The sequence below is a fragment of the Ambystoma mexicanum genome, chromosome 7q, assembly GCF_040938575.1.
Source record: "Ambystoma mexicanum isolate Mex_15411 chromosome 7q, UKY_AmexF1_1, whole genome shotgun sequence".
Classification (NCBI taxonomy): Eukaryota; Metazoa; Chordata; class Amphibia; order Caudata; family Ambystomatidae; genus Ambystoma; species Ambystoma mexicanum.
The window spans coordinates 972586636-972613798 of record NC_090941.1 but is presented as its reverse complement, the minus strand read 5'-3'; the positions used below and the strand labels follow the sequence as shown (position 1 = coordinate 972613798).

Genomic DNA, 27163 nt, shown 5'->3' with positions numbered 1-27163 from the left:
AAAAATAACTCTATTGCACTTGTGTCCATTATCTACAAAACCTGGCAGCAATTCAAACAGTAGAAGGCCTAAACGCCTTTACTATATATTTCCGCTCTTGCTTGGGAGGTCTGGGAGGCAGTGTATGACGTTGCATCTGCTCTACCTGCGCCATCACAGTCTTCTGATCAACGGAAATGTCAAGCCCTTTAATGGCAATGATGAAAAATAAAGGAGACGAGGCTGACGCACATCTTTGTGACTTTAACATATTTGCAATTGTGTTAATCATTCAGCTGGTAACATGTAACAAATAACCTTTACTGGTGCAGAGTTTGTACTTGTATTACAGTGTTAATTGTTATTGGGTTTTCTATAAAACTATGTGAAAGCAGAAATGTGAACTTTCCTAGTATTTCCGTTATCCGGGCAATGGCTCGTTTGTCAGCATCTGACTGGATTCCAATGCATACTGAGCCTTCCCGCAAAGTAATGAAATGAAGATGTCTGCCTTAGTTGTCACTGAAATGGAGGGGAGGAAACCCCAGTATTATCCAGGCTGAGCTTGACTATGGTAGAATGTCACTACCCGCAACAATTAGACTCTTAGACACTAGAGCCAGACCCACCGAAGGCTTAGAGGCCACTGGCCCCCAACAACGCCACCAAAAACGTCAGAACTGAATGTATTCATACTAAAGAGGTACACAGGCACGTTACACTGAAAAATGCAAAGCAGCATCACAGCTTTCCCACAAAATGACCAGAAAGGCTAGACATCTAGTCTTTTTTTTTTTCTAGGACTTTTCTGGTCATTGTGATCATCGTTAGTTCGACCACTTTAAGGAATAGTAGCGCTGGCCACTCAAAAGTAAAATCACCTCAAGAGGCGTTAACCAGGAGCATCCAACACGTCGATATGATGGGAGCAACACGTCATCAGAGTTTAACTGCAACTTGCTTCTACTTAAGAAACCTTTTACCCCTTAAATGTTATCAGAAAATCCAACTGGGAGACACTGCTGAATGGACGCTACTGCACTGCATCCAGATTCACTCGTTGGAAGACCTATGGACACTGACTTTTAACATTCGTCCACCTACTTAGGCTTTAGCGGGCCTCTACAATACATCTTTTTTTCTCTTGCCAACTTCCAAATAATCTTTGCCAGTTATGCCTATTTTTATTTATTTCCTTTTATTTATTGTGCATTTTGTGTTTCAAAGCGCCCACTGGGCAACTGGGAGGGAACGTGGGAATGAAAATCAAATATAACAATGAAAGATAGATACAGACCTACTAGGCCTTGTGAGCAATCAGAATGTGCAAGATGTGTAACACATCGGGCGGAGGAAAAGAGCCCACTATTTAAATCGTCCCCAGAGGACGTAAACCCCGCAAACTCAGCTTCCAGTACAAGAAGAAGTCCCCCTAACCCTCGCTGTCCCAAAGCCACACCCATAAATCAAAGAAGTCCAAGGAATTACGGCACGTCTAAAGGTGACATCACAAACAGGAAAAAACGTAAAGAAGGAACCCGGTTGTTCAAGCTTGAACAAATGGAAGTGGATAAAAACTTTCTAATCCTAAATAGACCGACAGTGCTCCAGTTAACAAAAAAAATGAGAACCCTGAAAAAGATTAGATCAGACAACCTCGTGCTCGTGGAACCCTATCATAGGGAAAAAAGGGCCAAAACATTTCTACATTTAAAAACATCCGCAACTAAGGATCTTGACGAATCGGTCTATGAAGAATTTGCCCAATTGGGCTTCCGTTTGATGGAACAAAAAAGGAGACGGAGCGCCCAAGACAGTGAAGAGAAAGAGGCGGTAAATTCGAAACACCAGCACCACTATCGATCCAAAACGGACGACTTATACCAACAAACTCGATGGTGTGATTATCAGGAGCGACAGGAAATATACAAGCGTCCACTGAGGTCCGGTGGGGCAGGGACCAGGTCGAATGAACTACGATCGAGAGACGACTCCAATTACAGATATCGTCAAACTAGGAAGGTTCAGTCCGATGGGAGCTGGAGTGAGAGCAAAAAAAAAAATAGCAAAGCCAAATATCAAACCATGGACACTCGTGATGGAGCCCGAGAAAAGCAAGAGGAACCAAAAACTAAACAAGAAAAGTGCCGAGCGACCACGGGAAACGAAAGACAACCAAGAGGCCCCTGGCAGTGGCTAACGAAAACCTGGTCTAACAAGAAGGGTAAATAGCAACGAGCAGGGTCAGCTTGCCCGAAAGTTTCATCCGGCAAAGAAACCCGAGAGCGACCCACAAATGAAAGCTACTCCCTGGCATCTTGGAATACGAGAGGCCACGCTCACCTGACAATACCCGGTGACGTCGACTTAGGGCACTATGAAATATTGTGCCTGCAAGAAACCTGGCTGGTAAATAAACCAGCCTTGGATGGTTTCACAGTGACATTTTCTCCGGCAGTGAAAGGCCTCTTTGGCAGACCATCGTCTGGTTTGATAACCGCAATTAAAACCGGAGTGGGTTTCAGTGAACCAACAACGTGGAGGCAGTCTTACGAAATGCTGGTCACCTTGACCTCAAAATCGGATCATGGGGTACAGAAGACAAAAGGGCGACTGAATCATCTGGCTATTTTGAACTGCTATTGGAACCCCCAGAGAATGTCTATAAAATCTTTCTGTTCCTCCGTTGGAACCACGAGTGATCAGCTCTACGTAGAATTTGAGAAAATCGAGCTCATCATCTGTGGCGATTTTAACGCCAAATATATGTCCGCCTCGAATGATCAACAATACTCCGCCCTGAAACGGGGTGGCCCTGACCTCACAATCAAAAGAGGAAAAGCCTTGAAGGAAGTCCTCAGCTTAAGAAGCCTTCAAAACGCCACCGCTCTGTTCCCAAAACAATTAAACATCCCCACGTGGGAGCGAAACGGCTCGAAAGCAACGCTAGATTATATCTTTATAACAAACGGTCTCATCCACGACCTCTCCTGCTTCAAGGTGATTAAAACGGAGAACAGCGACCATCATTTACTGTCCTGCACATGGTTAACCACTAACCGGAAAGCAAGCTTTTACGATTGGACAATTGAAACCAATTTACAACAGACCCGCCTACGTCTGAACGAACAAAACATCAAGAAAATCAGGCAGGCCTGGGCGAATAAAGCCACAGGAGGGAAATGAAGAACCGATCGAAAGACCAAACTACCTACCATTACTTCTAGAATTCCGGGTGAAAGGGCAAAAGAAAACGAGACATCGTCCTCCTAACCACCATAGTTACGATAAGACCCTGGTAGAAAAAAGGAAACTGGGCCGTAAACTGTTAAGAAGAGCAAAGAAGTCCAATGTAGAAGACGATTGGAAGGCTTGGCGCCAAGAAGTGAAAATCTATAAAAATTGGCGGAAACAGCACAAAATCATTCAATATCAAAATGACGCTGAGACGATGATGCGTAAACTCCAATCAAAAAAATCAAATGAATTTTGGACCCTTATAAAAGAGTCAAACAACCCAACAACTTTCCAACGCAGTGGCTGAAGAATCCTGGTGCAAATACTTCACGGCTGAATTTGACGGCCGATTGACAGAATCAGAATTTGAAAGTCAGGGCCCTGAATCACCATGGGCCGATTTAACGAACAAGGATGACATCGAACTAGCCATACGAAAACTGAAGACCTCGAGAGCCCCGGGTCCGGACGGCCTTACCAACATGGACCTAAAAATGTCACCCAATGAATGGGCGGAAATGATCAGTAAGATCTTCGCTGAATGCGGCAAAACAAAGAAGGTGCCCGAATCATGGCAGAAGGCTGTAATAGTCCCCATTTATAAAAAAGGACCGAGAAATGATCGAGCTATAGGCCAATTGCCCTTCTAGACATAATAGGCAAAATATACGCCACAGGTCTCCTAAAACATCTACAAGCATGGAGTAAAAACAGCCCGTCCATCGACATATTGCAAGCGGGATTCCAGAAAAATGGAGCCACCTCGATCAACCTAATGATACTCAACATTCTGAAAGCGAAAGTTAAAGAAGGTGCCCCTAAGGTCCACCTGGCCTTTGTGGACCTGTCAAAGGCCTTTGACAGAATTGATCATCCTAGTCTTTGGTCGAAACTTCAAGGGTGGAATTGCCCAGCCACGATCCTGGAGCCCATAAAAGCCCTCCACTCGCATACTAAAATCAGAATCAAACTCAACCATCAGGGATCCTTGTCCGACGAAATTAGAGTTAATCGAGGTGTGAAACAAGGGTGCCCACTGGCACCAGCGCTGTTTACCGCATTCCTAGGCGACTATCAAACATCTGAAAGCAGTATTCGATCGTTCCCACCAAAAATCGGGAAATGTGAGATTCCTCGTCTGTTGTACGCTGACGAAGTCATATTAATTGACCAAACTAAAGTGGGTTTACAAAGAAAATTAAGAAACCTGGAGAGCTACATTGCCGATAATTATCTGGAGATCAATAAATCAAAGACCAAAATCTTAGTGATAGAAAAAGCTCAAACCAAAACAGTGAAAAAGCCTAGCGTTTTCCTGGATAACACCAAAATAGAAGTTGTGACAAACTTCTAATATCTAGGGATACAATTGGACAGTTCCAAGACAGAAAGGACCCTCCAAAAACAAATATGGGAAAAAACAAAATGCCTGACCTCCCAAATGAGAGCAGTCGACCGAAAGTTCGGCAAATTTTCTGTAATACTGGCTCTATCCTTCTACAAAGCCAAAGTGGTCCCGGCCTTGACCTATGGCATAGAGGCTTCGCTGTACTTCCCATGCAGCCTTTGGTCTAAAGTCGAAGGGTACGTGTGGAAAACTGTTTTGTGTTTACCTAAATCATCGCCCACCCCGGCCATTAGAAGAGAACTTGTCTCGTGTCTCTAGCATCAATGATAGACCAAAGCGCGATGCGCTTATACAGAAGAATAATCATGTCGGACACTCTACCCATTTTTAACATTTTACGGGAGGAAATCGAAACAGGAAATTGCGAGGCTCTGGCTAAATGGACCAAGTTTCGAAAAGATGATCTGGCAAAAATAGAATGCTCGGAAAAAGATCTGAAAGAAAATCCAGACCGCATCAAAAGGAAAATGGTAGAAATGGACTGGATCTGCACTATGGAGAAAGCTACTAGCTACAAGCTTTTAAATCACCTACCTCCGTCATTTAACAAAGCGAAACAACCCCTAAAATACTGTGTTAAGTTTCCAGATAAGAAATTAAGAATTTCAATCATGAGAGCAAGACTAAACCTGATGCCAACCAGGGAAATTCTAACAATCAGAGGAGACTTATCCGATAAAAGGTGTCGCCTATGTAAAAAAGACTCATCCATCGAAACGCTGAAGCATTTGGTGATTGAATGCGAAATTACAAACAAAAACAGAACTACCTATCTCACCCCATTGGGGGAAAATCTGTGGATTTTCGAATCAGACGAACTATGGAAGAGACTGATCTCTGGCGAAAACACGAGATGGACGCAAGCCCTGGTAAAACTTATCGAACTCGCATTCGATCTGATAAACTGTAACAGATCAGAGGCTAAACCCGTAACGGGACTGGAAGCGGTTTAACACGAGAGGAAAGTAAAAGGCTCTCAAGGTTTCTGACCCGGTGTGCTAGGCAGGGGGGGGACTCTGGACTTTTAGCCCCAAATCTCTACTGTCAGTCTACAACATGTTGGAAAAAATTCATGTGTTGCTAACGGCAGCACTCTGAAGACGATCAAAACAATTTCTTTTTTTGACAAAACTTAGTTCACTGAGTAAAGTTCAATAAAATAAAAAAAAAATAAAAAAAAAAAAAAAGAATGTGCAAGTGCAGGTAGAGAGTGAAGGGATGAGGGAGTGGGGGTTTAAGTGCAAGGTGTACCAAGAGGAAAATGCTAGGGAGTGAAGTGCCTGTGTGAGTGGTCAGCTGCCAATAAATAAGTGCATGCCAGTGGGTGCCAAGGCAAGTGCCAATCCTCCAGTTTCCATTCAGCCAGCCAGTCTAGCACTTTCTCACCATGGCATGACTTTTTCTGTGCAATCTGTGATAAATCAAGCATGGCATGTATTATTACTTGGCGAGCCTGGCATTTTGAGGGTATCCCTACATATTATCCCCACAAAAATTATCGCTGTACATATGGTTGTTTGTCTCGCCATAGGGGATATTTTTGGGGGGATAATTGGTGGGAGTGGGGATTGCAGGGGTGTCCCCTGCACATTTAAAAATAGTGGGGTTGCATGGGTGTCCCCCGTAGGGTCCATGGCTCAATATCGCTGCAAAAATATGGCAATATCTTTGTATCTCCATATTATTGCTGGGATATTAACACATGGAACCATTTTGAGGCAGCTAGTCTAGCCCTTTCTTACTGTGTCATGACTTTTTCTGGACATCTATGATAAAGCAAGCATGATCTGTGTTATTACGTAGCTAGACTGGCATTTTAATGCAGCCAGTCTAGTTTCTTTCTTAATGTGGCTTGAATTTTTTTCTGGCCATCTTTTATAATGCAAGCATGGTATGTGTTATTACATTGCTAGACTGGCATTTTAATGCAGTCAGTCTAGCCCGTTCTTACTGTGGCATGAATTTTTGTCTACGCATCTATGATAAATCAAGCATGGTATGTGTTATTACATGGCTTGATTGGCATTTTGATGCTGCCAATCCAGCTGTTTGTTATTGTGGCATGGCAATTTTATTCTGTCTAGATGGTGTGGGGGGGGGCGCACCCAAACATTTTGCAAAGGGTGATGGGAGACCTCGGGCAGGCACTTGCTGTACAGCGAGTCATTTCAGTAATGGGGTACAACAAAATGGGCAAAATTTGTAGAGGTGCTTTTGTGAAAATATGTTTTCATTGAAAAGATCTAAATATAGAGGTGTGAAGACCAATCGGCAAAAGTAGGCGATGTCCTGACACGCTGGTGCCTAAGTGGTGAAGAGGGCCGCAGCAGTGTAATTTACCTGTCGGGCATGTCAATATTGCACACCTGTGCTTCTGGTAAGCCCTTTGTGGCCGTTTCTAAGTCCACATAAAGTAAAGTAGAAAAAGTGGAGTTAGGAATTCAAATATTTCGATACATTGCAGTGTCCTTAAAATGTGACTTCCGGCTGTGAAGCAGTATTCTCAAAATTGATAATGTTCTTTTTTTAAATTCATTGAGTATGTGCCAGAGTCAGATAGGGACATCTGCAAATCCAATTGCTATTTTGTCTTCCCTTTGTTCTCAGATTTCAAAACTAGAAAAAACTCCTTACCCAAATATTCACTTTCATTTGTTGTTTTTTTTCCACAGACCTCATTTACTCCCAGAATTGTAAGCATGAATTCCAGAAAATGTATTCACGTCCAACCTTTCATGCACTGAATTGTATTACTCCTCCCAAAGCGTTAATTGAGTGACACTCTGAAAGGGACACACCTGAAATAAGATGATGAGGTGTTTGATGATGAGACTTGAAGGGTGAGACGCAGAAATAAAAATAGGCGACAAGCCAAAGGCAAGCTAAGTGGCTTGGTTCTTGAGAATACAAACTAGCATCAGGATTTGAGGGTGACACTTAGATATCATCCTAAGCAAGAGAGCTCAGTGTACTGCACGGCTTGCAAAGCAGAGCTCGTTTTATTCTGTATTGAAGGAGAATGGGAAGGCTTACAGAGCAGGCATTTCTTTCAGTTTTGATTAAGGGCCTCATTTCAAGTGTGGAGGTATTCCAGTGTGTAAACTCGCCAGAATACCGCCAAATGGAATTCCTGTTACCACCACTTGGTCTAGCGGAATTACTGCAATATTACACGTGGTGGTAGGTGGTGTAAATCCCCATTTTTTGGAGTCCATAGGACTCCATGCAGATGTCACCAGTGGCAATTCTGACGATTTTGCCTATTTTTTTTTTTTTTGGTGGTAAGTCATTGGATTTACCTCCAGCCTTTTGCCGGAGGAAAATCCTCCACCTCGCTGCCAAATCTGTAGTACGGCAGTGCGGTCGCCGGTAACTCGAGGGTAATGGAATTACAAGCACATTACTGCTGTTTTTTACCACATCACCATACTTGTAATGAGGCCCTAATAGTCTGCCATACACATATGTCATCCTGCTTTACAATAATACACAGCCAAGCCATAAAATGAGAAACGTTCATTGAAGTAGGTTCTATGCGGTTCAACGTGTTTATTGCGACTGCAGTTACTTCAACCTCTGTTTGGCCGAATGCTGTAGGTCGTATGAACTTTGTTTTTTTTAATGAGTTTTCCACCATATCCCTCAATCCTCTCCCCACCCACACCCACCCCATATGCTCACCATGCATACATTCAATTATCAAAACCCGGAAATAACAGGGACATCTGAGAATTGTATTTCCTTATGTATGAGTTTTGTTAAGAGCTTAAATTCAAAACAACTTTATTGATTCAACCTGTCTGTATTTTAAGGAATATGCTTTCTGCTAGAGGCGTTTGAGAAACTTTACGTTTTTGACACTTGGGACGCTCTTATTCAAATACACCAGTCTTTCTTTTTTAGTTTGGGCTATCCCCTATAAACGAGTATTTCGCTCCTGCCTCTACCCCACGAGAGCCTGGTTACCTTGAAACCAACAGCTACCAGGAACTACTTTTGACACCCCAGTCCAAGTGGTGCCTTACAAACATGCATATGTGATATTAACTTTGAGTGTTTGAAAATGTTTATAAAGAAAATCTAGGACATATCTAGGAAGCATTTAAACATAATGATCGTACTTAATAGCCAAAATGTTCCTGTGCATCTCATTATTATAGTTGTTCTTTTATAGCGTGCTTAATATCGGGGGCAGTTTCTAAATGTGAGACCGGGATTCAAACCTGTATTGCTATGCGTTGTCTTGCTTGCAAGACAAGCGCTTTGCCCCTGAGGTCCTTCCAGCATGCGGAAGTTGGATTTGTGATGCACTGTGTACCCCTCCTGCTTACCTAGCCGTAGCTCCTGCTTTCTGGGTGATGCCTGACACCCAGGAGCTGGTTTTATCTCCTACTCATTGAACTTTCATTTCGAGCCCTGCAGTGTGCACTGGCCAGGGTTCTGCATGGGCTCGCTCATTGTTATTCATGAACCCGACGACCTAGGTTGGCAGGGCTATTTATCCATTTTCATGAATAACAATGAGTTGGACAGTGACAATGTTGGGCACTGATGTTGGACATGTCGCACACTGCTCCACTGAGCCTGCATGACATTGCTGCAAATTCTCTGCTGCAACCATCGGGGTGTGTTCACAGCAACAGGACAGTCACCAGCAAGCAGCCCCATCAAAGGGGCAAGATCTTATTAAACAAACATCAAAGAGATTTGCTGTCATGAGTGACAACCTATACAAGACAATCTTGCTGCAGTCTTTGACAGGCAAGTTCATCAGTTCAGTAATGACTTTGCCTGCATTTGTCAATTAATTTACCGTAGGAGGAAAGCATGCTTGCTCTTTCTTTCTGTGGATAGATGGTTAACATGTTCGACGTGCCACTGATAGGATCAGAGAAAAGTGTTAGCGATGATGTGTTTTAAAGAAAAACAAACATTAATTTATTTTAAAAAAACAACTAATATATTTTGTCGGTTGATACCTGTAAATCACACAATGGGTCCATCACCCTCAATTAACCGGTTGGGGTTGCAGCTTTCACCGCAAATACGTTGATTCAGTATGGAGCAACCGTGGGTAGTGTCAAGAGTGGGCTGGAGATGACGACCCGAAAGTGTAACATGCGTGCTAGAAAATATTTGGGCACTGACACTTATTTTCTTACAAATTAAGCACTGCACGCTGGCGGGGGATTTGCGCTGCCAGAGTCATCCGCTGCACTCCGATGGCTTGTCTGCAATGAGTGTACTGTCCTTTAGGGGTATCGGTTAATGAAATCGAGTCAAAAATGTCGCCGGTAAATAAAATCGCTGCAAAAATGCTGTGGTTTGAACCGGTAAAGGTGTACCCCATTATACCATTTAAGGGGAGTGGGGTTCGCGGGGGTTTCCCCCACTCCCCTTAAATGGTATAATGGGTTTGGGGGTTGCAGGGGTATCCCCGCATCCTTTACAGGATTGTGGCGCAAAAAAACACAGCATTTTTTGCAGTGATATTTTGTAATCACAGCCATTTTTGCCGCAATTTTATGACATGGAACCCCTTTAGGGCAGTAACCCTGGTCAGTGCAGGTGGTAGAGTCCCGCGCAATGAGAAATATATCCCTCAGTTGTCCAATTGCAGGCTGAATTGATTTTTTTGAGCTATGGTGAGCTAGGTTCTTCTTGAATTAGGGTTCTTCCTTATTTTTTGGGTGGGTGTGTGGTTCCCGAGTCCTTGTGAATACCGCTTGTTTACCCTTTAACAACGCTAATTCCTCCTACTTGTTGCATGATTCTCTGTGTGATTCCTAATAAGGTTGCCATCTCTTGCATGAGGTCCTGAAGCAATATAATCTTAGTGACCATGCCAATGTTCAGATTTTAGGAGTTTCCACGTCAATTTTAAAAGGCATGCTCATTACCATGGACACCCTACCCCCCAGCGAATGCCCTCCTGTGACTTCAGGCAGTGGAGTAACTTTGCTGAAATGGTGGGGGGGAAATGACATCTGAAGAAAAGGTACCCCAGCCAAATGAATGGTGCAAAATTGTCTGCCATGAAAGTTGGGGGGGGGGCGACAAACACCCCTGCCCTCCCCCCCCTAAATTTACGCCCATCTGTGTGAGCGCTACCCTTTATCACTCACATTTGCCATCTCATCAGTTTTGACTTCTGGGAGAAGTTAACCAATGTGTTTGTCGACCCGCCACAAGCAACAATATTTTGGCACACTGCCCAGATCATTTGTTACTGATTAATGTTTTTTAAATGTACAGGATCGAGATATACAGCCACAAGTTTACCTTTCTTATCAGTGCTTGGTAAGGATCAGGTTTGGGTCAGGGACCCAACGTGTGCACAGACCCGACTGGGCGATAGTCCATGCCCTGGGTGGGTGGAACTGGATTATGAGAGAGATGGCAGGGTGTTGACTACACTGCTCAAGAAATGAGTGATATAACAAAACGGGTGTATTTTTAGAGTGCACATTCACCCCCAGAGAGGCATCTTGGCGCTACAGACATATAACAGATGTTTCTTGTTACCTAACTTAATGGTACTCATTTTATTGACCTCAGAAGGATGAAGGGCTGAGAGGACTGCGGGCGTTCAAACCTGTGTCCATGAGGTCAAACACAGGTCCCTGTAGTGGATGCATTAGTCCACTGAGCCACAGATAAGTAGTTCCTAGAACACACACTACAAGAAAATGATTAAGGATGGTCATAATTAACCTCCAGGACATATTTGAAGACCGTGTTTATTGGCAAACTTCCTAATTCCTAACTTCCTAATGTCTCGGGAGGATAGCTCAGGGGCAACGTGCTCGCCTTGGAAGCAAGACTACACGCAGCACCACATGTTCGATCCCCGGGTCCGCGCTCAGAAGCCTATAATAAGCGCGTTATAAATAAACAATCCTATCATATCATAATTCACATCCTTGTGGCATGAGTGGCAAAGCTTTTCACCGTTGCAAATGGGCATCATGTGCAAAATGCATTTGTTTGCGTGCCAAACATATTCTCCACTTCTGCGCATATTTAACTTATGAATACATGTTGAGCACAGGCAAAACTTTGTCCAGGATGACTATCATCTGCTAACAAAGCCTGGACATGAGAATGAACGCCTTGGTATCACTGTCTTGAATATGGTTACCTAATCACCTATCCAGACTAATACTTTATACTCATCATTAGGGGGGCTGCCTAGATTTTCCAACCACTTGTCTGAAGAAACCGATTTCTGATTTCTAGACCTTCGCCATAATGATGTGTTTTGTTTTTATTGTAACCTCTATTTGGTGCAGGTACATTGCTGATAGCAGCACCTGGTGTGCTTCAAAACAAAGTAAATATACATGCAGGGTTATCAACTTCAGACATAGGAAAGCTGAGTCGGCCTTGCTGGAATTTGGTTTTGTAATCTTGCATATGAACACAGAGCTCCGAAATGAGTGCGTAACATACTGAGCTATCTTCTGAATCATTACAGCAATCACATGTATCAATATGCATTTCTACTCAAGCTGTTGCACATGATCAATAGGGTCCCCACAGAAATGTGAGAATGCTACAGGAGGTGTGCTATAGTGAACGCTCAAACTTTGTATACAACAGTGAACATGGAAAGCATTAGAGGAGGAATTATCATAACATTGCTGTGAATCTTATTTGAAGGGGCAGAGTATGTTGAACCACTGGAGCCACACTCGGAAAGGCATAACTTCCCAGCTTTGGGCACAGCACCATTGGTTCAATGGTGCACTGCCCTATTAAGGGTCTTAGTTTGTATACATCTGCCTTTTGACACACAGCAATGGTCTCTATTTTCATTTTTATTTTGTTTATTAGTTGAGTGCGTGCAGGTCTCAGAGCCTGTAGCGGCTGCCCTGGAGACTGGGTGAGCACCACGTTCGGCAGCACAATAAACCCTGGCACCCTTCACGAAACATAACACACTCGAGAAGGGCTGGAACCAATGGTCACCCGATGTCCTGTAATGCCGGAATGCTTCTCAACGAGTTCCTATGGTCCGTACATGGCATTTTCTGTTCCTTTGTGTGATTTTCTCCCGTTTTCTTGCTTTTTTCCCTTGTTCTTCTTTGGGACTGAATCCCTGTTGATTGGATTTGGCTATGCTTTCCTGGATTGCTTTTTTTCTTCATGCTGACTCCTGTTTTGCCGCTCCGGTATATTTTTGGATTTCCATGGTTTTGACTTGTTTTGGCTGCATGGTCATCTCTTCTTGGAGTCTCCATTCTGGCATCTTCTGCTGTCTAGAAGAACCACTGATCGGGTCATTCGGGGTCATAATGCTGTGAGGGTGCAGAAGTAAAGCTCGAACACAATGGTGGCATGCTTTCGGGCAGAAACCTTTTATCATATGAAAAAGCGCTGGAATCGTGCCTCTCCATCCCTAAAATTAAGAGGGGTTTCTCTCCCTCAAAATAAAACTAAGGAAATTGTCAGAATGTCCAAAACTATAAAGTTGTGTCACTGTTGTGTTTCAAAAAGCCTATCTCTGTCCCTAACACTAATAGCTTAAACCAACTTTGCAAGGAGGATCTCTTCCAAAAGTAAAGTGTTTTGATGAAAAGAAGGGGAAGGAGGATTTAGCATTGGAGCAGGGTTTAGATGTACTAACGCAGGAGAATACAGTGCTCTCTGAACATGGCCGTCCCCAATCCCATAAGCGGGGTTCGTCCCACATGTGATCATCCCTTAGTGCACCACCCCCAGTGGGACTATTGTACTGTGGAAGCACCACCCTGGCCACATAGGTAAGGTCTCCACCCTCAGATTCGTCACAAAACACACACTCACCAAGGAGCTTCAATATGCCTGTTCTAGGCATCCTCCTGCTGTCGGGGTTAGGCCTACACAAACTGTTTCCTGGACTTGTTATGGCAGTTTTGTCCATTTGGGATTTCAGACGTTTGCCTGATTTATGGATTTGATATCAGTAGAGATATCCCTTTGTCTTCCTGGCCCCTTGTTAAGGCGACTTCAGAAGGCCTCAAGTAAGAATCCCTATGTCCCGATATCGGGGGAAACATATTTAGGGGGTGTTCTAGATTTAGCATCACTGATTTTGTATGTTTTTTCTTCCCTAGCTAGAGATTTTCTTATGTCTAGGTTCCTGTTGCAATCCCCCCATTTCACTTTACACCTTGGTCTAAGGTGTTTGTAAATCCACTCTGGGGTATTTAGAGGAATGTCTACTGTCTTTGTGGGCGTGGAAGGAAGTGCTGACAACCAAAGTTCATCAGATCACCCAGCAAAAACAAATATATAAAATTCATAAATAACACAATCACATAAGATACACATCAAAAAATCGAAAAGCATCCAATAGTTTATATATAAATATTCAGTTAAAAAACTTTTTTAAAGGGACTTTATGGTAACTTGCACTAATAAAATCCTTTGAAATTCAGTGACATCTTGTTAGCAACATTGTAAACACAACCCCTTGTAAGAACTTTCATCAACATTAATTTCATATGTGATGTCATCAATGACATTTGTGATGCCATCTTTGATGTCCTGGGTGTTGTCTTAGCAGTGTACGGTGGTGGTGTGAGATATGGTTGCTTAGAGTAGCATAACTGGTGAATTTTTAGAGGTTTTTGGTTTTTCTTGTAACCGTAACGTCCCTTTAACAAAGTTTTTTCACTGAATTTAATAGATTTTTATTAGTGCAACTTAACCATAATGTCTCTTTAGCAAGGTTTGTTCACTGAATTTCATAGGATTTTACCATACCCCCTTAATTTGCTACAAGTTCTTAATATTATACTCACTCCAATATATCATTATTTTCAGTCAATGTATAAAGTTTCAAGTAAAACCTGTGCCATTCCCCACTTCCTAGTAACATTCTAAGCACTTAAATCAACTTTGTACAACTTTTTACACTGTTTTTTGTTTGACGACGTTCGCGAATGTCTGACGTCACCGCGGACTCTCTGAACAGCGTCACATGACCGTACGCGTGTGTTGCATGATGGCGTGTTCGCAAACGTGTCCGGGCTTCGCGAGCATTTTGAAACTGCATTTTCAGCCAATCGAGGAAGTTTCAAGCTAAAAGTTTAACCTTCCACAGCTCCTAGACCCATTCTTACTCATTTTCCATCTGCAATCCAGGAGAAACTGCTTGGAAGTTTATTGGCACACCTGCTATTTAACTTCAACAATGGCATCAGCCATGGCTCTGCCTCCTCCCCAAGACCCACCATCACCAACACTACCACCACCACCAGCTGGGGGGCATGGACAAGGGAAAAGGTGCAATGATGCAAAGGAGGAGCAAGATGGCCAGGAAGATGAGATAGAGGAAATGCCTACCTCCAGCATTCAGGTAGGAGGTGTACCAAAGGCTTGGTCTACCCATGTTGAATGCATTGACTGTGGAATCATACTCAGTCATGGACAACAGAGGCAGTACTCTTTTGGTGCCACCTCCATGCGCGGCCACACCCGCTCACACCACTCAGCTACTCTGAGAAAGGCTGTTCCTTTCTCAGAAAGTAGTAGGCTGTCTTCCTCTACCTCATCTTCCTCAACCGCTACTGCCACCACCAAGGCTACACCTGTTGGGGAATAAACCCCACCAGCTACCTTGCAAGTCATAAAAGAGGCTGTTGATCCATATCTTTCCAAGACAACAGTACTCTGTATATACCGCAACACACTACTCTGCAGGGAGGAGAAGTTTCAAAGTGCTTTTGAGGCTGTAATCAAGGAGCATGAGAAACACTGGCCCTTACCTTAGATTTAACACACGCACAACATCTTCCTCTGTCCACCTGCCCCTCCATATCTGTAGTTGGTGCTCCTTCCCTTATTTCCCTCTCCCACCTACTTCCTGGCCTATCCTGCAAAACAAAATACAAAATTTAAAAAACACCAAAACAAATGTTCCTTTGTGAACCACCTTTCACAGTTACAAAATAGAACAAAAGTAATAATCCTGTAGACTACATCTACTTTACATTTTTCAGTAAAGAAGTTAGACGCAATAAGATTCTCCAACATTTCCATTAGCATATTGTACTATGTTCTGTCCCAAATACATTTCTCTAGCATACAATAAGGACCATAATCCATGGACCTTCATGACTATCCGAGGTCTCCGTAGTCCCCTTTCCAGGCAATGCATCATTAAAAGACCGAGATTGCACATGCACACCATTGCACAGGTTAGCCCATCTACCTTTTTTACTTTTATGTTGGTAACACTCCCTCATTGCTTGCTTTCGAACAGACACACATCCATCCACCAATCACTTCCAAAAACTCTATATATGATCCTATCAACATATTAATCTTCCACACACCAACTGCCACTTAACAATGTTCTAGAACTATTTTGCATCTACATTTCCCTTACTTATACACAAATATTGTACACACTGCTGCTATAAATGCACAAATGCATTGTGCAGTAAGAGAAGTCCCTGAATAGAAAGGAGAATAGGGATGGCCAAGTGCTGATAGGTGCCCAGAAGGAAAGTGCCAAAGGATGCCAAGGTGGGCGGCCACTGGCTAACTGCTGGGGCAGAGGAGTGCCAAGGGTGGGGTATACAGCCACCAGGTGGTAGACCCGCAAGGGCAGTGGTGAAGGTGTGGGGAGGTGTACTGGTGTCAACTAGATATAGGGCTTGGAACGTGTGAGGTTCATGAGGGACCAAGCCACCAGTCTCAGTCTCACTGGCAGTGGCATGAGCTAGCAGGGAAGGGATTGAGAGAAACAGGAAGAGGAAAGAAGAGTTTTGAGAAGTTTCCAGCTCAGGTCCAGCTCAAGTCTGAGAGTAGCAGGAAGGCTGTTACAAAGAGAGGCACCGGCCAAAGAGAGATACATGCCCCCTGCTCTCTTTTTCAAAAAGCATTTGACAAGTAGAGAATTGGATTTAGAGGAGCAGAGAACTCTAGCAGGTGAGTATTTAGGGAGACAAAGTTGGAGATAGAGTGGTCGTATTCCCCTGAAAGCCTTTTCAATGATACCAAGGATTTTGATTTTCATTCTTGCAGCCACCAGCAGCCAATGTACACATTTTAGGGCTGCAGCGATATGATCCGTGGGCTTGAGGCCAAGGATAAGTCTTGCAACCCTATTCTGGATTAGCCAAAGGGGGCAAAGACCCCACAGCAGAAGGCTGAGGAAGAGGCTGTTGCAGTAGTCCAGCCTAGAGAGGACCAGGGCTCTAGAGACGTTGAGCTTCTAGGGGAAGGTGAGGAATGGTAGAATGCCTGTAAGGAGATGAAGCTGAAAGTGGGCATTCTTTACAAGCTCCAAAATGTAAGGAGTAAAGGAGAGAGAGGACTCAAAGATGACCCCAAGGTTTTGGCCTCACAGGATGGTGAGAGTAGAGGGCCAAGAAGGGCGGCCAGAGGTTAGAGGAAAACGGGGTAAAGGTGTCCCAATAAGAAGGATCTCCGTCTTACTGGCATTGAGACAGAGATTGTTACTCACACACACTGCCTGGATGGCGGTCAGACAATCGGGGATAAAAGACTGAGAGAAGAAATTAGTAGAGGGAAGTTTCAAGGAATGCTGTGTGCCTTCAACATAACACTGGATATGAGAAGAGAAGAAGATAAGGTGAGCCAGAGGGACGAGATAGATATTGAAGAGCCACAATGATCGGATAGAACCCTGGGGTACGCTGCAGGTAGAGAGCAAGGTGGTGGAGTAGAAACAGCCCAGTTGTAGCTGGGACGGGCGGTTAGTGAGGAAAACAGGTCAGCCCATACATTACCCAGTCTGTGATGCCAAATGTATCATTTAACCGTTTAATGAGGATAGAATGGTTGACTGTGTCAATGACGGAGGAGACATCGAGGAGCACTATCCTCAATTGTAGTAAAATTATAAATACCATATACAGTTCATTTATATAATTCCACCATATTACAAATACGGTATACTCCCCCAATAGCACATATAATAACTATACACATATTACTTTACCGTATGCGGCCCGCTGTCAGATTTTTGGGAGCACCATGCACCCAAGAATCTGGCCACAACCACCCCAATATAATTAAACCCTATAAAAAGTATGTACAATACACCTTCAAATAACAAGACTCACTCGGATGCCCCCTCCCACCACAATCCAACCGCATCCGTGGAAAAAAATATGAACGACAGCATAGCAGCACCTCTACAACTTTTCTTCACCTATAAATAGAGCTCTATATCAGCTTTTTCCCACTTCTCCCACACTTTCCAGACCTTCCTTCATCCACAAAATAACCCCAAATATATTTTCCAGTCTTCTTTTCCTCACTGCGCTGTCTCCGGACAAGGGCCATGATCCGCCCATCTAAATGGCGACCATTGCTAAATTATGACGCACCTCAAATTTTCAAACATCCAATCAGCATACGCCTCTCTGCAAACATTGGTGACCATTCATCAAACGACACCAAAGTTATGAGCTGCCAAAAAAAACTGTTTATATAAGTTGAGCACCTTATCCAAAGATATTATTACCATTCATTATATAAATATTTCTCATCAACAAATATCACCATTTCTTATTTTGACCGAAATGGCAAACACACTTCACTGGCTAGACGAAAGCTTTCCCAAAGATGAAATGAGTGAAGATCAAATCTCTAATGGTAAACAATACATCTTTCAACATGAACAAATATTATAATTTATGGAGAGCTCATAGAAATAAAGTCATTTTGTTTAATACATAGTTTACATGTAGAAACTACACCACAGATTCATTATACAGAATCCCTACAATCAGAAATACAATCCCAAACCCCAACTGTACAGAATGCAATAATGATCTTTAAAGTTGGATTAACTTAGCAATGGCATTAACAAACTTTTAATTTATGTTAATCAACATTTTGTAATAAAATGATTTTTATCTTCTTCTACTTTTACCTGACCCTTTTCCCACCAGCACTCACTCCAATCAAATTCACAAAACATAAATCGAAGACAGTTTGATGAAATTTCTCTCCCCTCTCCCCTGATGATGACTTTATTGAAATTCCAAACTCTCTCATGTATGTTTCCCATTTTTATACCCCATCCCTTTCACAAGTACATTTATTTGTTCTACTATAAATATCTTGTATATTATTGTGTAATACATTCTTATTTATTTTTTAAAACCCCAATCAATAGTCTGCGAACATCTCAACCATTTAGATGGTCCGTTTGCGCAATGGGGAGTCCAAGGACATCGCGCCCTGTCTGTGCATGTCTGGTCTCTGTGAGAAACCCAAAGGTGTCTCTCTAATGAGTCCCTGGGGATCTGTCGTCGTCTCGTGCTGGGAAAGCTCGAGAGTGTGCTGTGCCCAGGAGTCCCACCTTGTCCCATGCTCAAAATATGGGACCCCTGGTTACCCTATCCTGACTTATCATTTGTGAACACTTCTTTCTTTTTTTGTGAATCCTATCCCACACTCTTTTTGTATTTAGCTGTAAGGACTGGCAATATGTTTTTTAGTATTGGCCTTTTTATTTGACAAGACGCCACTAGGACTGCCTTTTTTTCAATTGATGGTTGTAGCTTGCTACCATCTTAGCTTTAGGTTTAGATTAGGCGTTTTTTCAACCTGCATATCCAGTTTAATAAACACCCTTGAACTGTGATCACTTGTGTCTGTCTTTACTGTTGCTTACCTGTCTTTATGAGTTCCTTACATCTCGCATGACGCATTTTAAATTAGTCCACAGGCAACGTGCTCATTTGCGTACATCCATGCACATGCGCCCAGCATCTCCCACCAGCCGATGTCCACGGGCTGCCGCCATGGACGCTTCATGGATGTCATCATGTCACTGCGCTCGTTCAGCGTGCCAACGTGTCCACGGGCACTGTTTGTTACTGCAGATGTTTGAAACTGCATTTTTGGCCAATCTAGAATGTTTCAAGTTGAAAGTTTACCCTTCCGGAGCTCCTAGACCTACTCTTAGTTGATCTGTCAACTTTCAAGGTCTATTTTCAACCCGCAGACAGTCGCAAGGTCCACGGACGGTTCCTCTGAATGGACCCGCCCATTTCTTGTAGTCATTCTCAATCTGGCAGACAAGGAGAGAGAAACTTTTAGGAACTACTTCAAGGAGACTTCCAGGAGTTTCAAGAATGTCATCTGTCATGACCATCCCACCTTCCCAGGTGCCAATACCATCACCACCACCATAACCACATGGAGGCCCTGGAAAGGGGAAAAAGCGCAATGATGCGCAGGAGAATGACAAGGAACAGGAAGATGAGGTAGAGGAAGTTCCTACCTCCAGCACCCAGAGAGAATCATGGATGTGGCGGTTCTTTAAGACCATTGGGGGTGTACCAAAGGCTTGGGCTGCCAAGTTGAATGCATTGACTGCAGGGTGTACTCTGTCGCGGATAGTCTGGCCAGTATTATTTTGTGACCACCTCCATGCAATACCACAGGTGTTCCAAGAAAGGTTATTCCTTTCTTTCTCAGGGGGAAGTAGGTAAACTTCCTCTACCCCATCTTCCTCAACTGCTCCTACCACCAAACAGGCTACTCCTCTGAGGCAGAGGATTCCACCGTATGCCTTGCATGCATTACAGAACGCTTTTGACCCATACCTACTCTGTTTGTACTGTGAGACACCACCCTGCAGGGGGTAGCCGTTTCAGAGTGCTTTAGAGGCCGCGGTCAAGGAGCATGAGAAACACTGCCACCTACATTATATTTAAGGCATGCCCAACATTTCCCCCTTTCCACCTACCCCTCCGTATCTGTAGTTGGTTCTCCTTACCTCCTCGCCTCTCCTGCAAAAAATACAAAATCCCCTAAAATATGAAAGCCAGAAAGGCAAAAAAAAGATTCCTTTTAAGACCTACTGTTCACAGTTAAAAAAATAATAGAACTAAAAATAAAAATCACAGGACCTTTTGCATAGTCCGCGGACGGTATGAAAGTCTGTGGACATCTGGAAAATTCCAGCCATGGGGTGGGGCAATTAAACTCAATTAACTTGTTTTTCATTCAGAAATGGTGGCTCTTAAAATAAAGTTTTTTAAATGTTTGGGGGGTTTTATATACTGCACAAACAAAAGTTCTACTGAACTTAATTATTTTTTCTAACTTTCACAAAAAACTAAACATTTTTTTCTGTTGTTGTTTTTTTATTTAGTACAACTACAAAAAAATACTTCACACCATTATTCACGAGTTCACAAAAAATTTCAGTGCATTTTGTATATTCAAAGGAACATCTGATTTCCAATACCAGTCCAATGCATTGCATCACCTTGAAAAATATTTACACCATCCAACTTGATATTGGTGTTGTCAAAAGATGGAATTCCTAAGCCAAATAAAAAAGCACATACACCTTTATTGACATTCTGTCTAGCTTCATCCATTTCAGAACAAAACAAGTTTGGACGTCTCCATATTTGACTTTCATGGATTTCAGAAAAATTAATCTTTGCAGCTGAACACAGTTCCATTAGGCTTTTCAACATGTCCTTCGTTGTAGACTGTAAAGATCCTGCTACAGTCATCAAGCCGAAACTGCTGCCCCCACAATGCACACTAATATCTGGAAATTTAAAGTGAGTCATACTCTCACAGAATGGTAATAAAGTCGCCCACTTTAATACTCAATCTACATACCACCACACTTCCACCTTTTACAATCCAATAGTAGCAGAGATGCCACAAGATTCAGTATAAACCTTCAATGAATGGATCGAAGAATCACCCACCATCCACACACTTTGCTTCTTCATAGCCACAGCCATCTTCACTGCACACAACAAAGAAAATATTTGCTATCCTGTACTCCTGTACACTTCAACTCCTCCTTCACAACCACAAAACCTGTTTGTCTAGTCCCCCAATGTCCTCTTTCCATGCCAGGCTTCCTTAAGAGGCCTGGCTGGCACATGCAGGTCCGCGGACTACCATGGGGTCCGCGGACTCCATAGCACCTGCACACATTTTTTTTCACCCATAGAAACAGCTGCATATCAACTTTTTTCCACCCTCTACCCCAACCCTTTCCAGGTCCTCTTTCAGCTACCAAATAACCCGAAATCTGTTTTCCAGACATATTTCTCACTACACTTGTCGCGGTCAGCGCGAGGTCCGCTAACTCGGCAGCACCTGTAAAGCTTTTTTCCCCTATAAAAACAGCTCCATATCAACTGTATTCTACTCCCCCACCCTTTCCAGGCCCCCTTTCAGCCACCAAATAACCCCAAATGTGTTTTCAGAACTTTTTCCTCACTGCGCTATGTTCACGGATCCAACATTGGACCTACATTTTGCCCTTTTTTTTAAAAACTACTGTTCAGATTTACATCATATTTACAAAAGCATGCTTTCGGGACCAAGCCTCTGCTCCTAGCGCAAATTGGGTGAAAATTTGTTGAGCGGTTTGGGCTGTAAGCACGAGCAACAAACTTCATTTTACGGGAGCCATATACAAAGTTTGGTGAGGATTCATCCGGGGGCTGGGGGGGCAAACTTATAAGCCACCCAGAAAGTGCTCTTTCTATGAGTTGAGCAGCATAACCATAACTACAGGGCCTGTAAAAAAAATATATATAGATATATATTCACAGAAAAAAAATACTTTAAAGTACAGTTAAGTTGACCAGATTGAACACAACAAAACCCTTGAAATTCAGCGGGTGTGGGACGTCATGACCAGCTTAAATCTGCATGCTTTTGTTGATGTCCCACATAATGCCATATCCCCCATAATATAATTTTGGATATCATTGTCAATCCCTTCTCTTATGTGTTCATGAGCTTTGCAACGGGAACATGCAGAGAATTTGAAGGGTTTTCTTATACCATAGTTCTTTTACCGGCCACTAGCCATGGCCTTCGGGCCACTGTATATGTACCCCCAATATGTTTCTTTTACACCCATTAGGGGGACACAGCCTTTAGGCTGTGGCTACTATACATCACTTTGGGTCCCACTATTACAGCCCGGCCATTGCCAACTGTATATTTTAAAACAATACCGGACTATATATGCCGTGCCCACTATACACTATTCAAACCATTCTTAATAACTTTTTCATTTTTGGCTGAATTGTTCCCAAAATGTCACATTCGGGATGGGGGAGGAGGGGGGCGTGAGAATCTCTTGGTTGGAAAAATGTCACCCAAGTCATCCAGCAACTCAAAAGCTATTAGCCTCGCTACTGTAAAAAGCATCAAGGCTGATAAAAGGTTTTAAGGAAAAGGAGGTACCCTCTTCACTGTCAAATATTTTAGGAACTACTGGATGGAGTTACACCAAACCAGTCAAGAAATGTGAGTCAATGCTTTGTGCCCATGTTGTTTCTTATTTGGTCCAAATCTGCCCAGTGGTTCTCGCATTACGCCTGTTCAAAAACTGCATTTTTTCTATATGGGAAAATTAATGGGCTGAAAACTGTGAAACTATGGTGTTTTGTTTTCTTAATCGCTTTTTCATTTTAGAACGTATTGTTCCCAAAATGTGCAGTTTGGGGGGGGGAGGTGGGGCCATGACAAACTTTTGTTTTGAAAATGTCATCCAAATCCATCCAGTAAATCAAGTTATTAGCAATAGAATTTTGGGAAACAATTGTTGCTTTTTCATTTTTTAAAGTCCTGTTAGTGCCAATGCACCATGGGAGACATAGCTATAATTTTGTGAGATGGGGGCACACTTTCTCCTTCAAATATTTTAAAAACTACTGGATGAAATAACCCCAGACACCTCCTGGAAATCGTGTCAATGCTTTGTGCCCAATTGTTTCATACCTGGTCCAATTCCGACCAGCAGTTTTGGCTGTGCGCTTGAGCAAAAAATATTCTTGATGGGAAATTGAATGGGGATTAGGCGGAAACAGCGTATTTTTACTTTCTTAATAACTTAATAATTATGTTTTCAAAGTTTTAGCCAAATCCGCCATACGAGTCAAAGGTTATTGACAATTCATTTTTCAAGTTTCCTATGGAGCTCAATGCTCAAATTAACTTTAGTGTGGCGATCGCATTTCCAATAAGAACCTATTTAGCTCCTGGTTAGGCATTCATAGTAGTGTCTGAATTTGACATTCTCAGTAAGCTGGGATTTCCCAGTATACTTTCAGTTTGACATCCCCACCAAGCTTACAGTTTTATATTTTTGGCACTCAGTATCCCTGGTATTAAGAAGGAAGACTAAATATTATTTGTTCACTAATTTTATTTGGGGACTTTGTACAAGTAGGGCAAAATGAAATGAAAAACTGGCATCTCCCCTCAAGAAATAATAAATATATTGAGCATAGTCTTCCCATAGACTTCGCTCTGGTCGTTAACTCGGACTGCCGGGACGTTAACATCAGTATGACCCATGAAACGGGTTAAGAACCCCATATTACAGGTTAGTTGTGACATCACAACTGACCTGTAGTACGAAAATAATATCATAACCACTTTGTAATCAGTTATTACACTCCAGTTGTGTTGTCACAATGCCAGTGGCTTGAGCTAGCACAGAGCAGAATTCCAGCTGTCATTGCAGCACTTAAAGCCGTGAAAAGTTTTCAAATTCCTTGTTGTGAAATAGTTGTGTGTGACACTTTACAGCTATTAATTGACAAGGAACTGTTATTGGTAGAAAGTTTACTTTGTGCACTGATAGAGTTTAACACGTGAGCAAAAACTGCATGGTATTACTTATTTTAAAGGACAAAAAACTTGATTATGCACTTTATTTAACAGTTTAATTTTCTGTAACACTTTAGAATATGCATATTAGCTTTTTTTTTATCCAGCTGATTTGATATTGATTATATGGATCAACAAATGGAAGAACTCTCACACTAGATTAAGCAAGCGGCCGGGTATTAAAAGGGATGACAGTGTGCAGCCATGTATTATAAGGAATAAAGTACCCCCTACCGTATGTAATTAAGATATTGCAAGTCACCTCTGAGTTCTGCAACCAGTTCGAGGCCTTCTGCCTCGTTCCTCTCTTTGGTCACATAACTCCTTGGTGACTTCCAATAGCCTTATAATGTACGTAGGCGGGTACTTTATCCTATATATACCACTTTTTACTATACCTCTTCCTGCCGGATTTCTCTTACTTCTAATTACTGCTATGATAGGTGTAAATATTACTCAATGGTAATGATACTCAATTCCTCGATCTTGAAAAGATGACGGGCTGAGTTGGGCCTTGTTGGGATGTGTTCCGGTGTCCTGCCTCTTATCCATATACTGGGCATAAAAAAACGTTTTCATCAGAGGAATTTCATGGTTGGCAACTTCACCAAACGTGCTTAAACTGTCTGGTACATCCATTGTGATAAAAACATGACAGTGCAAAAAAACACTTTGTGAAAAATGTGAAACTCATGAATAGAAAGTCTCTAAATGCGAACATCGCTTCCTGATAACACCCGTGTTTGTTTCTTTTCACAGCTGATCAAGACTGCAGACTTGGACCCCAGGCATAATTACATACTCGGCTTCCACCCTCACGGGGTGCTTGTGGCTGGTGCCTTCCTGAACTTCTGCACGGAGGCCACCAATTTCCAGGCGCTGTACCCCGGGATGACCCCATACATGCTGATGTTGCCTCTCTGGTTCCGAGTCCCTTTCTTTCGAGATTACATCATGGCAGGAGGTAAAGGACAGCACACACCAGGAACAGTATTGGTCATTGAATGACCAGGATCACACATGCGGCCTAATTCACGTCTGGCTTGAATAGGAGATGTCCAAAAGCCTCTCACGAGTGCACAAGTCTGCTTATACCCGAGTAGGAAAGTTTTAAAGTTGAGCAAATCCTCATCTAGCCGAAGCAGCTCTGAGATGTCTTTGACAAAATCTTCCCGAATTGCATTTGCGCGCAAGTCCCTGAAAAATGCTTAGGATTTGTGATCTTTGAGAATCCGGCCTGAAACATAAATGAAAAGGAGGTCAGGCCCGTCATTTCACCAAAATGATTGGGGTAGCAGAAGTGACAGCGCCAGCCCCTTGATTTCCCTCGGGACATTACAGGAAGTAATATCATTTGACCCTGTCCCCAATGTGACATCACTAGAAGTGGTGTAATGTCATTTGACCCCTACCCCAAAATGACATCACAAGAAGGCTCAGCAAGCAATAACGAAGTATGGGTGGGTTAAGGGATTTGATGCAAGTTTTAAGTGACAGGTCTGATGCCCTCTTCCCTTTTTAGTTTGGGCGATTAGGTGTCTCTTACAAAGTGGAAACTTTGCTTTAGAGTATAGATGGGGAGAAATGGGATTGAGGAGGGATACACAGCTTCTAGGTGTTTGGTTATTTGTCCACCCTTTGTCTGCCCGTGGCCATTCTAATCTCTATTGCCATTCCCATCCAGTTCCTACCCCTCCCTGCCCAAAACACCTCCTCCTGGGAACTCTTTGAGCTCGCTTTATTCAAGCCCTACCATCAAACATTGCACTGAAGTGCCTGCCAGTGTTCTTTCAAAGCAGTCTACTGAGAGTTAATGAGTTAAATGGAGTTGTAAACCTACTTCTGGTGTAATAGAAATATCATCCAGGTCTGCCTTCAGCCAGTGTATTTATAAGCCCTATGCCTATCCTTCTCTGAAGGCATGTTAAAAACAAGCATTGGCTTGTGTATAAGTATTAAGCATTTGCCGGGCACTGCTTTTAGATGCCCTGGTGCTTGTACCATTTTGCACTTGCTACCTCCAATGAATGGCCAGTTAATACCACTATGGCTGTGCCTTGAACGAGCCGTTTTCAAGCCTACACAAAAGCCCAAACTGTTGGCATTGCCATCGCTGGTTACATATCTGGTATAGTGCATCCGAAAACATTAACTGCTAGATGAGATCCTCCAGTTGGGGGGGCCTTCCAAATGATACCTGCATCTAATTTGTAGCTCTGCTGCCCAATGGATTGCATTGCCCATGACCACTGTCACAACAATATTGGGTGACACTTTGCAGACCATTGTGAAGTGTCAGTATCTCTGGGCTGTGCCAGAACATCCTGTCCAAGTGTCAGAATATCCCAGCACTGTGCCAGAAGTATACCAGAATGTCCCATAATTTGCCAGGACCGTGACAAACTATGCCACGGGTGCACCAGAACTACGGTAACGTATCTGTCATTGTGCTTGACTAGCAGAGAAGGGGCGAAATAACGTATTTGATGTGGGAAGGGGTTTGGTTATCCTGTTGTGTGAGTGGATTGTCCGTTTTCTATTTCACTGGTGGTGCATGTAGAAAGAGCTGCTAGCGACATTAGTATGGTGGAGCAATGAGTGGTATTGACAGAGGAAGATTGAAGGGACACCCTACAGAAATCTGTCCGGAACCCCTTACACTTTAGCCAAAGACAAGGTGATGTAGACCTTTGAGTGCAAATGGACACATAGCAGCGTGCTTATTCTCAAAAATACTGTGAAGCGTTAATAACTCGAGCAAAAATACAGAAGACGCACGAACGCGGGTGTTTTGTATAAAAACACAATAACACATCCGTTTGAACCACAATCTTTCTGTGCCATCTTCATTGTATGAATGGACCGCGGGTTCCTCCACTTGTTATGGGGCAGTAG

General features: G+C 42.9%; 1 protein-coding gene across 1 annotated transcript in view; it reads left to right on the top strand.

Moving 5' to 3' along the window:
- The window catches only part of MOGAT2 (monoacylglycerol O-acyltransferase 2), a 493563-nt gene that overhangs the window by 312883 nt on the left and 153517 nt on the right, over positions 1 to 27163 (top strand). Inside the window, exon 3 of the mRNA XM_069640058.1 lies at positions 25028 to 25232. Within this exon, the coding sequence (XP_069496159.1) occupies positions 25028 to 25232 (205 nt within the window). The remainder of the gene's footprint in view (positions 1 to 25027; positions 25233 to 27163) is intronic.